General features: G+C 39.9%; 1 protein-coding gene across 1 annotated transcript in view; it reads left to right on the top strand.

The window, feature by feature from the left end:
• The window catches only part of LOC132888473 (protein NLRC5-like), a 374,479-nt gene that overhangs the window by 288,760 nt on the left and 70,447 nt on the right, over positions 1-15,272 (top strand). Inside the window, 5 exon segments of the mRNA XM_060924519.1 lie at positions 3,273-3,434; positions 3,580-3,753; positions 4,088-4,151; positions 4,153-4,262; positions 5,092-5,265. Coding sequence (XP_060780502.1) covers positions 3,273-3,434; positions 3,580-3,753; positions 4,088-4,151; positions 4,153-4,262; positions 5,092-5,265 — 684 coding nt within the window.

Here is a 15,272-nt window from a genome sequence, read left to right as displayed (position 1 = left end):
TGAGAATTAGAAGCCTTTATTTGATGGCTCTTTGTAATGAAGATTAACAGCATTCTCATGTACCATGAATGTTATGACCAGATACCCAGTTCCAGTGCAAGTGGTTGCATCCAGGTAAGCCTATTTTTAGCAATATCATCACTGTTAAAATTGATAAATTGTCTTTTATTTTTTAATTTAAATGTGCAGAGGGCACATCAGGGCACTTGCCGTAATCAGGAAACAGTGTTTATTTTTGGGTTTTGTTTTACTTTAAGGAAAGAAGGGGAAGCCTGCAGCACAGCTCTGGGGGTGTGTGCTGACATGCCAAGATGGGTTAAATGCAGAGAAAGAATTTTACTGCTCGAAAGTACATGTCACAAATAAAGGCTTAGCCCCCCCCCCCCCCCCCCCCCCCCCCCCACACACACACACACACTCACACAAACAGCATTCCAGGTGACTACTTCATGAAGCTGGTTAAGATAATGCCAGTAGTGTACAAAGCATCATCAAGGCAAACACTGGCTCTTTGAAGAATCTAAAATATCAAACATTTTTGTTTTTTTCTCCACACTTTTTTGTTTCCCACATTCCATATGTGTTCCAGATGTTATTTCACAGTTTGGTTGTCTTCAGTGTTGTTTTTAATATATTGTTAGAATTAGAAATGGCATGTTTCTCAGTGTGTCCAACAGCTTCTTAAATCTATATTGCTTCTTTTGATGTTCACCCTTTTTATTCTCTATCCTCTGTGACAATATTTTACAGACTTTCAGACTGCAGTATAACAGAGGAAGGATACACTGCTCTGGCTGAAGTTCTGAAATCATCCCACATGATATAGCTGGATCTCAGAGGGAACGACCCTGGAGCATCAGGAGTGAAGTGAAGCTGCTCACTGATTTACTCCAGGATCCAGACTATAAACTAACAACACTGAGGTGATTCTTCTATAAACTAACACAATTATATAAATATTAAACATAAAGTAATGCTGTACAAATAACTTTGATAGGGTTTGGTTTTTTTAATGGATAAAGTTGATAATTGACTGTAATTTATGGTTTATTCAACTGGTCCTATTTTTTTCCCAGTGTGTTACCGACATTGGGCACTATCATTTAAGAGAAGTAATCAGGAAATAAGCAAAAGCAGCCACACTGTTCTGGTTAATGTGGGTCTATTATTCTGGAAACACCAAGTACAAAAACATTTTACTTTTTGCAGTTTGTTGAAACGTCCTGCTGCACAAGAGGCCTGTACTTGGCTAAATTCAGTTTTAGATGAAAACCCTTTACTCCTAAAAGAGCTGGATCTGAGCATGAAGGAACCAGGAGACTCAGGGGTGAAGAAGCTCTCAGCTCTACTGGAAGATTCTCACTGTAAATTTCAGACAATTCGGTAAGTATTTTTATTTATGCATCACTGTCAGCTGAGTTTTACTCACAGAATGTTTTCTAGTGGGACCTGCCATTAAAGGACCCATGGCATGGTGGTTTGTTGATGCTTTAAATGGGCTCATGGAGGCTTCCGGATGTTATATCCGCAGCTTTTCTCGAAATGAACCCTCGGCAGGTAGATATAGCCTCCTGGGAGAAAGCCCCATTTCAGCCCTTTTCCCAGTGCGTCGTTTTGCTAATGAGAAGCATGGAGGCGGGCCATGGGGGGAGGGGGCGGGGCTTGACCAAGCTGCGGGCATGCTACCTGGCTAACTGCAGGAAGCGGTTAGCTGCACAGCTAATGTAGCCATTGCTAGGCTAACGCACCGATTTTAAAACACGGCAAAACGACTTAACAGTTATACACTTACCGTACTTGTTCGGTGTTTGTGGCTGATGCGGCAGGGATGCAGCGCAATTTCCATGTTTCGCTCACATAGGTGGTGTAAAGTTATCCTACCTCTTCAATTTGTCCTACAGTACTAAGCCTACTGCGCACACGCGAAGCCTACTGCGCATGCGCGAAGCCTACGCGCGAAGCCTACTGCGCATGCGCAGAACACATGACATCATTACAATTAGCAAGTTCTCATACAGACCGTTTTATTATACAAAACAAGTCATTACAAATTATTTGACTCGGCCAAAGACTCGACCAATATGCACAAAACAAAAATCGGCACATGCGTGAAATACTCACCGATTTTCTATCAGCCCAGCTGATCGGTAGGACAAAACTACTGTTGAATTTTCCTACCCTCCTGGATTTCGCGCATGCGCAGTAGGCTTGGTAGGACGGGCAATCCATACAGTGGGTGGGTATCCAGAGGGGGGGGCGTGGGGATCATCTCCCTTGCTGACGTAGTAAAGGGAAGAGCCTATCAACGCGCCATTTTGACGCGCCATTCTCAAATGTTGGGCATAGTTTGGTTTACACATTATGAAATTTCTAGCCACTGGGGTGACTTAAGAAGGTCAGAGGAACTCATTTTAACGTTAAAAAACCTCAGAAAGTGAAAATTTCATGCCATGGGACCTTTAAGGATGACCCAAGTATGCACAAATGTATTTTTAATTATAGATTTTTTTTGTTTTCTATAAGTGCTGACATAACATAACATATCCTGTGTTTCTCCAAAGAAACCTCATAGTCCTTCTAGAAACACTTGGGTTCTGTTCCATCACTGGAAAGTGTTAAGCTCCTGAAACTAGAAAGGAACAGAAGAGTAGAAATGAAAGAAAAGAAAAAAAAGAAAGCACAACTTTATTCATCACACACTTGTGAAATTTCTTCTCTGCATTTAACCCATCTGAAGCAATGAGCACACACACATACCCAGCAGGGAGTTAGGTGCATCGCTCAAGGGCACCTCAGCCGAAGGCCATCCCATATTAACCTAACCTGCATGTCTTTGGATTGTGGGGGAAACCGGAGTACCCGGAGGAAACCCACGCAGACACGGGGAGAACATGCAAACTCCACACAGAAAGGCCCTTGCCGGCTGCTGGGTTCGAACCCAGAACCTTCTTGCTGTAAGGCGATAGTGCTAACCACTACACCACCATGCCGCCCGGTGAAATGATCAACAAGTTTGACATTTTCAATTAAATCACTTGATTTAACCACTGAGACATAACAGACAAGACAAATTAAAAGAGGAATAAATGAATAGAATGATGTTAAAAATAACATCTAATAACCCCTTATGACCCAGATGAACCCAGAATATGGACTTCAGTGCACATGAAAATAAAATGACTTGTGTTTTCCATAATATCTGCACAATGAAGTATTAAGATTGAGTATAAAGCTCTGTCTACATCATATTTCATATCTAGGCTGAATAAAAGTAATCTGACTGTGGAGAGCTGTTCAGCTTTAGCCAGTGTTCTCAAATTAAAGTCCTGCAGTGTGAGAGAGCTGGACCTGAGCAACAACAATCTGCAGGATCCAGGAGTCACTCAGCTTTCTGCTGGACTGAAACACCGCCACTGTAAACTGGAGATTCTGAGGTCAGTTCATTTAGGTTATGAATATTTAGTCATGCCAGATTAAAAAAAAAATGTAAAATGTGGGTGAATTTTGGTATAAAACACAATTATTGTTCTGAATGTGTCAGTTTATTGTTGCTCTTCCTTCCTCTGGTTTCATCTTTAGGTTTAATGCATGTGCTCTAACTGATGGAAGAGGTTCAGCTCTCGCTGAAGTTTTGAGCTCTGAATATTCCCAGCTGAGAGAGCTGGACCTGAGCAACAACAGTCTGCAGGATCCAGGAGTCACTCAGCTTTCTGCTGGACTGAAGAATCCACAGTCTCCACTCAGAACACTGAGGTGAAGGAACATCTGAAATGATGTCTAATCCTTCAGTGAAGCATCAATTCAGTATTTTAATCTCGGAGTTTAAATGACTGCAGAATTATGTGTCATTAAAAAAGTAGAACTAGAACGAGAACACAATATAATAAACAGCTTGCTTTCATAAAAAATAGATTATTAGATTTACTATTTTAAACTAAAAAGTGTTTGTGTAAAAGTTCTATTCCAATGTAAACGTCTAATTGCTGTAATTCTAAGGTAACTGTTAAAGAAAAGAATGAAAATATTGCGTTCTTATTGAACAACTGAGATGCGATCTGTTCATTGTGCTCCTTCTTTCCTTCTGCAGACTGTGTAACTGCAGTGTAGCAGCTGAAGGCTGTGCTGCTTTGGCTGCAGCTCTGGAAGAAAATCCCCTCACAGCTCAGAGAGCTGGATCTGAGCGGGAATAAAGCAGGAGACTCAGGAATAAAGCAGATCTCGAACCTCCTACAGAATTCACACTGCCTCCTGGAAACACTCAAGTATGTCAATGTCATTTCTTAAAAACATGACAAAGTGTCATGAAATGCTTTTATCCTTCAACACTATTTCTTTTACTTTTGAAGTCGTGCTCAGTCAAGCACTGAATTATTATAATATCAGTTTTTAATGACAACCCAGTAATTTGTACATGATCCATTCAGTGACCATCTAGAGTTAATAAATTAACAAGAAAAAAGATTAAATCCTCAATTTGTATACAATATCACATCTTCATTCATTTATTTTGTATATAAAATAAGACCGTTGTTTTCTCTTCCTTGTTGTCTCTCTGTATCCAGGGTAAATAAGAGCAGGGTGAGAAATGAAGGCTGTACTGCTCTGGCATCAGCTCTGTGTTTAAACCCGTCACACCTGTAATAATAAGAAAAAGAATGAGTTATTATTATTAATAATCTCCTGCCACCAGCAGCTGGATTAAAGTTTATACTGAAACTATAATTATTACTAAAAGTAACAGAAAACCTTCTAGAAATGTTAAACACTGGTCACAAACCACCAGTTGATCTGCAGATAATAAAATCCTCCAGGTTGAAGAAGTTACAGTAACAGAGTAATGTACAGTACATACCTGTCAGATTATTTCATGACTACAGTGAGAACTGCACTTACCACCGTCAAGAATTCTTAAACACACAAGACACACAGTGAGATATCGTCATACGATACCCAGACATGATCAGAGCAACAAGCAGAGACAGATCCAGAAGAGCAGAACAGGAGCCTGATAGGAAGCTTCACACTCTTTAAGTAAAGTCAGTTAAGATGAGGAAGGAAAAGCACAATGAAATTAATCTGCTCCCCCTGCAGGTTGTGTAAGTGCCGTCTCTCTGAGGAAGATTGTGGTGCTGTTGTATCGGCTCTGAGAACAAACCCCTCACACCTCAAGGAGCTGGACCTGAGTGAGAACACGATTGGAGACTCAGGAGTGAAGGAGCTCTCTGATCTACTGCACAACTCAAACTGCACTCTGGAGAAACTGAAGTAAATTATTTTTAGTCTGAGAAAAAATAAAAAAATAATAAAAATGTTGAAAAAATGAATTTAAAAAATGAGAAAAATAACTGATAGATTTTGAATTTTGTTGACAAACTGATGAAGTGGCATCATTTTACTCTGTGAATAAGGAAAGAAATTAAGAGTTCATCAAACTCATTTAGTTATAAAAAGGGAACCCTTGTAGTATGTAGACTGAGTGGATCTCAGCGTGGACATGTCCCAAATCACACTGCGTAGTTCTCATTGGTCTGGGTCACTAGACAGGTTCTTCAGAGCAGTGGTTCTCAATCTTAGAGCCCTCCTCCCCCGTCCTGAATTTCTTCTATCTATCGTTGTTCCAAACACACCTGAGTGTTAGTGTGATTAGCATGCTCTTGATTAGAATCAGGCGTGTTCAGTTAAACAAAAGTGCTGAGGAGTTGAGTCAGGTAGGTGGAGCAGGAGAAGATGGAAAACATGCAGAGCAGCGGGGCTCAGGAGCAGGACCGAGAATCGGCGCTTTAGAACGAATGAGACAGACACGTCTGGGAGAGAACACACACAGAGTGGAAACGAGAAGTTACTGATTCAGTTTTTCCCACAGACAAAAGCGGCCGTATTTGGGCAGGTGTGTGTGTGTGTGTGTGGGTGAGAGAGAGAGACGACACAGAGGACGTCTGAATATAGCTTTATACAACTACACTGACAAATCTGCTATGCAAGGTTAAATATAATTAATGATTAGATTAATCAAACAGGATGATTAATTACAGGTCAGAACTTAACAATAACACATTTATCAGTGTGTGACATGGCGTGTGTGTGTAAATAAACATTCCTGACACCAAGCCATTCTGTAACTGCGGAATATTTCTCACTGTGCAATATACGACTCTCACTTCCTCTTTCTACAGCCACAAATCTGTGCCGCACTCATCAAGGGCCCTTATTACACAGGGCAATTAGTTAACACCAGCAAGTCATCGGTTCACACGGGAGGTAGGTCAAGTCAAGTCAAGTTTATTTGTATAGCGCTTTTAACAATAAACATTGTCACAAAGCAGCTTTACAGAATTTGAACAACTTAAAACAGGAGCTAATTTTATCCCTAATCTATCCCCAATGAGCAAGCCTGTGGTAGGGAGCTGGACACACACACACACTATATATGTCTCACCAGCCACTTTATTAGGTACACATGTTCAATTAACACAAATCTCAATCAGCCAAATCACACAGCAGCAACTCAATGCATTTAGGCATGTCGACATGGTCAGGACAACCTGCTGAAGTTCAAACCAAGCATCAGAATGAGGAAGAAGTGATTTAACTGACTTTGAACGTGGCATGGTTGTTGGTTCCAGCCAGGCTGGTCTGAGTATTTCAGAACTACTGGTATTTTCACACACAGCCAACTCTAGGGTTTACAGAGAATGGTCCGAAAAAGAGAAAATATCCGGTGAGCTTCGGTTCTGTGGGTGAAAATGCCTTGTCGATGCCCGAAGTCATGATTTTCGAGATGATAGAAAGGCAACAGTAACTCAACCACTCGTTATAAGGTATTACAAGGTATACAGAAGACCATCTCTGAACGTACAACACATCGAACCTTGAAGCAGATGGACTACAGCAGCAGAAGACCACACCGGGTGCCAATCCTGTCAGCTCAGGACAGGAAACTGAGGATACAATTTGCATGGGCTCACCAAAATTGGACAACAGAAGACCTGAAAAACATTGCCTGGTCTTGATCGATGAGTCTCAATTTTTGGTCAGAATTTGGCATAAACAACGTGAAAGCATGGATCCATCCTGCACTGTATCAATGGTTCAGGCTGCTGCTGGTGGTGTAATGGCGTGATACTTTCTTAGCATGCTTTGGGCCCCTTAGTACCAAATGAGCATCGTTTAAACACCACAGTGTACCTGAGCATTGTCACCAAACATGAGGGGGCTTATAAACAGAGACAGAGCCCATATAGCTACCTACTGGATATATAGTGCACTACAGAGGGTATAAAAACCAATACTTACTCCCTAGATAGGCAGCTGAATCCTAAGTGACTTTATAGTGCACTATATAGGGATTATTTCATCCCCTATACAGTGTGCCCTTCCAGAGAGATTGGGAATTCCAAATTGCTCCCTCCTTTCATTTAGTGCAGAAGTCATGAAAAGCCTATTTAGTGCACTTGTATAAACTAAACAGACTCCGAGATGCTTGCCCAGTGGAAACATAGTGCACTATATAGGGTTTAACACCCAAGTAGTGCACATAGAAAGGGAGTTGAATAGTGTAGTGGAAGAACCCTTTATTTCATTCCCTATGTACAGTAGTGCACATATACAGGGACCAGTCATGGACTTTGAGATAAATCTTTAATATGACAATGACACTGTTTTAAAAAAAAAAAAAACGTCCACTTTCCCTCATTACACAGAAGTGTGCACTCCTGAAGTCCACTCTAATGCCGACTCGTCCCCTCATCTGATGATCTAGAGCACTTCACTGGAGCTGAAGAAGCAGCATAAAGATAACAGACTGCTTTCCAAACAAAGTGTGTTACAAAAAGAAATCAGAACAGAGTCACTGCGTCCTGGTTGATGGAGGTGAGAACAAAGATACTTCTGCACTCGTTTTCCCTTTTAGATCTCGCAAACATCTTGCACAAGGTGACAAAACAGAAATAAACTTCAGGCCTGAGAAGCGCCAGCACACACCGATTGGAAGTGTTAAGGCACGAATGTCATTCTGAACATCATACCAGGATAATATGTTGACGCATTAATGTCATTGTTGTCACTCTAATGAAGCAAATGTCAGGAGACATCTCTGAAGATTCTCAGTCATCCAGGTCATAGTAAACTGTGGGTGGTAAAAGAGAGCAACTGGACTTGCTTGAAGATTCTTGAAGACGTTTCACCTCTCATCCGAAAGGCTTCTTCAGTTTTGTCTGACTGGTAGGGAGTATCAGGTATTTATGAAAACATCCATGAGAGGATAAATACCTGATACTCCCTACCAGGCAGACAGAACTGAAGAAGCCTTTCGGATGAGAGGCGAAACGTCTTCAAGAATCTTCAAGCAAGTCCAGTTGCTCTCTTTTACCACCCACAGTCAGGAGACATCATTCTGAACCACTAATCATCATTATACTGACCATAACAGGTGACACACAAGTGTGTGTCTCTCTCTCTCTCTCTGACATCCAGCTAGTCTGTGTGTTGATTCTGAACACTACACTATCACACTCTGTGAAGACATGACAGGTCTTTATAAAAAAAAGTCATTGCGGACACCGAAACGTCACGGCATACTGAACATATGAGGCTCTCATTGTGGATACTGTGTCAAAGATCATCCTGAACACTAACACATGTTCTGCACATGCATGACATGTCATTATAACTGGCATCACTCTGCACACCCAAATGTCATGCTGACATGGAGATAAATACACAGTTATCTCTGATTGCATAATCTAGCCAGTTCTCATTCTGACTCTTCACTAAACCGTCAGTCAGTACATGACATGGCACGACTTTAGAAAGACACCCAGGCTTCATGGTGGAGTTACCCGAAATCTAACGTTAGTACTACTGTTAAGGTAACAAATGCTATTCAAAAGCATACAACGGTTTTCCTGAAGTCCCGCCGAGGATTGAGTGGACAGCTGTCGGCGGCTTGTTTTGTTTGGCGGCAATTCAACGAAGAATAAGAAACAAGGCGTGCAGTAAGCCACAGGAAGACATTTAACTGTACAGTGAATGTGAAGTGGTCATGGCAGAAAAGTCAGATGGTTGTTTAAGAAATAATGAAGTTAATGTGAATGAGGATATGTTTTGGGAAGAAGTCAGTCGAATTAGGAAACTGTCAGATAGAGATAGCAGTGGAGACGAGTCTGGAAAATCTGTTATCAAAAGAACCAAGGTTGATAGAAAGATGTCTAAGGGGTCAAGCGAAGAAGTATGGAAAGTTATGGTAGTTTTTGAACAAAAAGGAGGGCCAGATTTACATCCAATCCACATCTAAGGCAATTGAGAGAGAAATAGGAAAGATAAATCATGCCAGATTCATGGGAAATGGGAGGCTTTTGATTTTTGCTAAGACTGAAAAGCAGCGAAATAGCATCCTGATGAAGGAGTCACTTAACAAACTTAAAATTACCTCACATATTCCAGGGGCAGCATCTAAAGCTAGAGGTGTCATAACAGGAATACCAACATCAGTCTTAATGGAAGAGATCAAGGAGAATCTGGCAAGGTATGCAATAACTGATGCTAAACGCCTGACCAAGGGAAAAGAAAAAACTGAAAGTACATCAATTTTATTAAGCTTCAGTAAAGACTTGCCGACTAGAGTTCAGATGGGATATATGTCTTACATGGTCCGTGAATACATTCCACCTCCATTGTGGTGTTTTAAATGCCAAAGATTTGGTCATGTGGCAGGGCAATGTAGAGGTAAAATAAGATGTGCAAAATGTGGTGGTCAACACGAATATGGTCAGTGTGGGGAAACTGTATTAAAGTGTTGCAATTGTGGAGGGCCACACAGTGCTGCATATGGTGGTTGTGAGAAGCAAAAGGAGGCCAAAGAAATACAGAAATACAGAGTTACATACAAGACTTCTTATGCAGATGCCATTAAGATAGTTAAGAAGGATAAGAGAGTTACTAGTGTTCCTACTTCACCAGAACAATCCACTTGGAGCCAGTTTGATAACACGCTAAGACTGAAAAACAGAGTTCAATTAGAAGGGAATCCTCAACATGTTAACAGGCCTAGGCCTGTTTCAGCTTCAGTTACATGTAAGTGTGAATGCAAAACAAAAATCACAAAAACACTACTTGTGGATAAGAATGAATTCATTGCGTTTATTTGCACAGTGATGAACACAGCATTACAACACTCAAGGAAAAGTGACAGGATTAAATCAATTGTTGACATTGCCAATGATTTTTTGGGGCCTATGAGTAAAGCTGATGTAATTCATGAAATGATAAATCTTAAATATGGACAGACTCAAGGTAGTTGAATGAATTATGGTTCTTTTCATTTTACAATGGAATGCAAGGAGTTTATTAGCTAATGGACAAGAATTCAAAAGTTACATTCAAAATTTGACAGATAAACCTGATATAATATGTATTCAGGAGACATGGTTGAAACCACACCTAGATTTTATCATCAAAGGCTTTAAAGGCATTAGATTTGATAGAAGTAATGAGAGAGGTGGTGGCTGTACGACATTCATAAAAGATGGGATTCCTTACAGACGTATTAATATAGATAAAGAACATGAATGTATTATCACAGAAATATTTAATGGACCTAAGGAAATATATAGTGTTGTTAACTATTATAACTCATGTAAAAGTTTAACAACTGACATGCTAAACAATATCTTTGAGAAAAAACATCCTGAAATATGGTGTGGTGACTTTAATGCCCACAACTTATGGGGTAGTAGACATACAGACATGAATGGCTCAGCAGTTGAAGAAATGGCCAATGACAGAATGTTAGTTTGTTTAAATAATGGTTCTGGTACTAGGATCAATATTTATAAGAATGAGACATCTTGCATTGATTTAACCTTAGTTGACAGAAGAATTGCTTATAGATGTAGGTGGGATGTAGATCAATCAACTAATATTGGAAGTGATCATTTTCCAATATGGTACAAAATGGATATGGAGTTTAAGATTGATCCAAATTATATACATCACAAATGGGTGTTTAGCAAAGCTAATTGGGATGAGTTTAAAGAAATCTCTGAAGATATGCTTTCAATGATACCAGAAGTTGATCAAAACGTGAATGATATGAATAGTAGCATAAGCTCTCTTATATACTTTGCAGCAAGCCAAAGTATTCCAATTAGTGAAGGTAAAAAGAATAAAATAAATGTACCATGGTGAGATGATAAATGTACTGAAGCAATTAAAGAACGAAATAAAGCTTTTAAGATCCTGTGTAAAACATTAACATCTGATAATCTTTTGAATTATCAAAAGAAAAGAGCCATAGCCAGGAAAGTTATTAAAGAAGCAAAAAGAGAATCCTGGAGGCAGTTTTGTTCAACAATAGGTAGAGAAACTACAATAAACCAAGTATGGATGATGATTAAAAAGATGACCGGAAGATATAAACCATCACATATCCCTGTGCTAATGGAAGGTGATAATCAATATGTTGCTGATTCTGATAAAGCGAACCTTTTAGGTAAAACCTTTGCAGATATCCATAAAGGTAACCATCTGGAAGAATGTTTTAAGAAAAGGAAAAAAGAAGTCTTGGAAGTAAATAAAGATACTCTAGTCATGAAGGAACCAAACATGTCCAGCATGGATGCTGAATTTAATATATCAGAATTAAAAATGACTTTAAATAACACTGCATATTCTGCTCCAGGCAGTGATTACTTATGTTATGCTATGTTTAGGCAATTACCTGATGCAGTTCTACAAATGATTCTTAATCTATTTAATAAAGTATGGAATGAGGGTAAACTACCAAATGTATGGAAAAGATCTACAATCCTCCCATTTAATAAGCCCGGAAAGGACCCAAGCAACCCAGGGAATTATAGACCAATAGCTCTCACCTCACATTTAGGGAAACTGACGGAGAAAATGATTGTGTCAAGATTAAATTACTATTTAGAATATAATTGTTCACTTCACAGCTATCAAACTGGATTCAGGAAACAGAAATCAACAACTGATGCATTAATCAAACTTACTAATGAAATTGAAAAAGCATTGGTTATGAAGGAGGCTATGGTAACAGTCTTTCTAGATATAGAGAAAGCTTATGATACCATGTGGAGGGAAGGATTATTAATAAAATTAGGAAAATTGGGAATTAATGGGAAGATGTACAACTACATATTAGACTTTCTTTCTCAACGTACCTTAAGGGTCAGAGTGGGTGAAGGTGTTTCAGAAGAATGTACTGTTGAAAATGGAATACCCCAAGGGAGTGTCATTAGTCCAATACTTTTTAACATTATGATTAATGATATTTTTGAGAAATTGGGTGAAATGAATGAAGGTTTACTATATGCAGATGATGCTGTTATATGGAAAAGGGGACGTAACATATCGCACATTACTGAATCAATCCAGAAGGACATACACATCCTAGAACAATGGGGGATAGATTGGGGTTTTAAGTTCTCTGTTCAAAAATCTCAAGTCACATACTTTACAAGAAAGAAAGTTCCAGAAAATGTTAAAGTAATGCTATATAATCATATTATTGAAATGGGGAATGCATTTAAATATCTAGGTATGTGGTTGGATAGTAAACTGACATGGAAACTTCATACTGAACATGTTGAAACTAAATGCAAAAAGGTACTGAACTTGATGAGGATGATATCTGGTCTTACCTGGGGAGCAGACAGACAATCTTTGCTGAATATTTATAAAGCATTGATAAGATCAGCTATTGACTATGGTTGTATTACATATAGCTCAGCTTGTAAAACATCCCTTCTGAAGCTGGAAAGAATACAATTAAAGGCCATTAGAATAGCTTTGGGTGCTATTAAAACAACTCCTGCATGTGCTCTTCTGGTGGAGTCAGAGGAAACCCCACTTAATTTAAGGTTTAACAAGCTTTCTTTAATGTATTGGGTCAGACTGCAGAGCAGTATTAACAATCCAGCCATATCAGTACTTAAAGATTGCTGGGAATATTACAAGAAGCATAATGGGTTTGGGTGGAACATTGACAATACTGCAAACCAGTATGGTTTGAAGGAATTAACATACAGCCCTGCATTAGCTTTAAGTGGTGTCTCTCCATGGATTCTGCCTACCCCTGAGGTTAATATAGAACTGCTAGAGGCAAAGAAAGATTATCCAAATCAAAAGAGTTTTGCATTATTTTGCAAACAATACTTGACTTCTTCATTCTATGGATATCTCCAAATTTATACTGATGGATCAAAAAGATGTATTAAGTGGTAAATGTAGCATTGGAATTTATATTCCAGAATTAAAAAAAACAACAACATATGGCTATAGACTGAATAATTTCCTATCAGTTTACTCAATTGAAATGGCTGGAATTCTTTCTGCATTAAGATGGATTGAAGAAATCAAACCACTCAAGTCAGTTAGATTCAATGTCAGTTTTACAAAGTTTTTTTTATCAGGTAACTCAACAAGGGAAGACTTGAAGTTAAACATCTCTTAGCTCACATAAGGAATATGGGACTTACTATTGAGTTTTGTTGGATACCAGCCCATATAGGAATTAAAGGTAATGAAATAGCAGACCACATAGCCAAAGAATCCATTGATAAAGAACAGATAGACATTCATATTCCACTGGGAAAAGGAGAAGCTAAAGCTTTAATTAAAATAGAGATTATGAAAAGATGGCAAAAAGAGTGGGAAACAGAACCCGAAGGTAGACAATACTTTAATATGCAGAGTCAGGTATGGGGGAAAAGAATAACATCAATGGGATTTAACAGAAATGAGGAGGTAGTATATACAAGATTAAGACTGGGACACACAGGTCTTAATGCAACATTACAGATATTAGGTAAAAGTGATGGTCTTTGTCAAGGATGTAGAGTTAAGGAAGATGTTGAGCACGTTTTATTTCATTGTAGTAAATACAGTTATCAAAGACAGAAATGGTTGGAGCTTGAAGCAGGTTCAGACATTCACAACATACTAAAGGAAGAAGGAATACAGCGAAATAGAATTAAAGCACTAATCAGTTATCTTAATGATACAGGACCTAATGAAAAGAATATAGTTTTTTTTTGTAGCCTAGTAATCTGACATAGAATCTGTCCAGTTCCTTCACACACTCCTGTACAGTAGGTGGCGGTATACACAGATTGTGATAATCTGCCATTAAAAAGAAGAAGAAGAAGGCTTCACGGTGAACACACACACCCCTTCCGGAACATGGAGGAAAAGCGAGCTGGATGCCATTCCGAACGCCGCTCGCTTGAGTTGCACCAAATGTCATTCTGTACGCAGTGACGTCATACCGCGCGCCCAACGCCCCGCTGAACACAGAGGAGGGTTTCTCAATGCAGAGATCATTATGAGCGCGCGCGCACCTGATCTGCTGGCGGTGTCACACTGATCATACAATAGCTAGCGAACCTGCTAGTCACGCCAGCGCTCCTAACTAGCTTAGCATGCAGAGCAGAGTGATGTGTTAGCATGAGCGCTACTGTACAGCCCCGCAGGTTCACCTACCGTGAACGGGACATCATTCACACTCCCCACCGAATAGCAGCAGTCTCCCGGGTTCACGGCTCCCGTCAGCACCTGGTGGAGATGCATCGCTGCTCCTCCGCGGCTGTCTGTCTGCGAGGGTTGACGATTATTTTAATAATTCACAGCGATGAAAACAACACCGAGCCGCCGCTTCACTGTCTCCATCTATTAGCTAACCGGGAATCCCATCCGCCTCCCTCTCTCTCCCTCTCTCTCGGGTGCGCGCTTGGCCTCTTTCTGTGGGGAGGAAAAATAAAACTCTCAATATCCTTTCCGACACCAAACATGGACCCAACCTGGGCCCTGTACTACGAAGCGGGTTTTCTGGCTTACCAGGGTAACTTCGAGAGTAACTTGATCACGTGCAGCGTAACTTCCCGATTAACCCATACTACGAAAGTTGGCTATGTTCAAACCGAGGTATGCTGCCATGGCAACTTATGCTGCATCTCAAACCTGCTCGTCTCAGGTTATGTTCTTGGTTAACCCGAGGTTTCTGATTAACCACACCCTTTTTAAACACCACCTCTCCACCGACATTTCCTCTAGAGACAATGCCAGCGTACCTGGATGACCCGTGCGATATCGGAGCGCAGATTAGAGATGGGATTTATGGCTCTTTGATGGGATCCGCATCTTTGTGATCCGTTCTTTGAAAAGAGCCGTTCAAAAGACTGGCTCATTTGGCTCTTTTTAAATATTTATTCAGTTTTAAGAAGACAGCGTCTAAAGAAGCCAGATCCCTCTGCTTA

Source organism: Neoarius graeffei, chromosome 6 (assembly GCF_027579695.1).
Source record: "Neoarius graeffei isolate fNeoGra1 chromosome 6, fNeoGra1.pri, whole genome shotgun sequence".
NCBI classification, from domain to species: Eukaryota; Metazoa; Chordata; class Actinopteri; order Siluriformes; family Ariidae; genus Neoarius; species Neoarius graeffei.
This window is presented reverse-complemented; position numbering and strand designations above follow the sequence as displayed.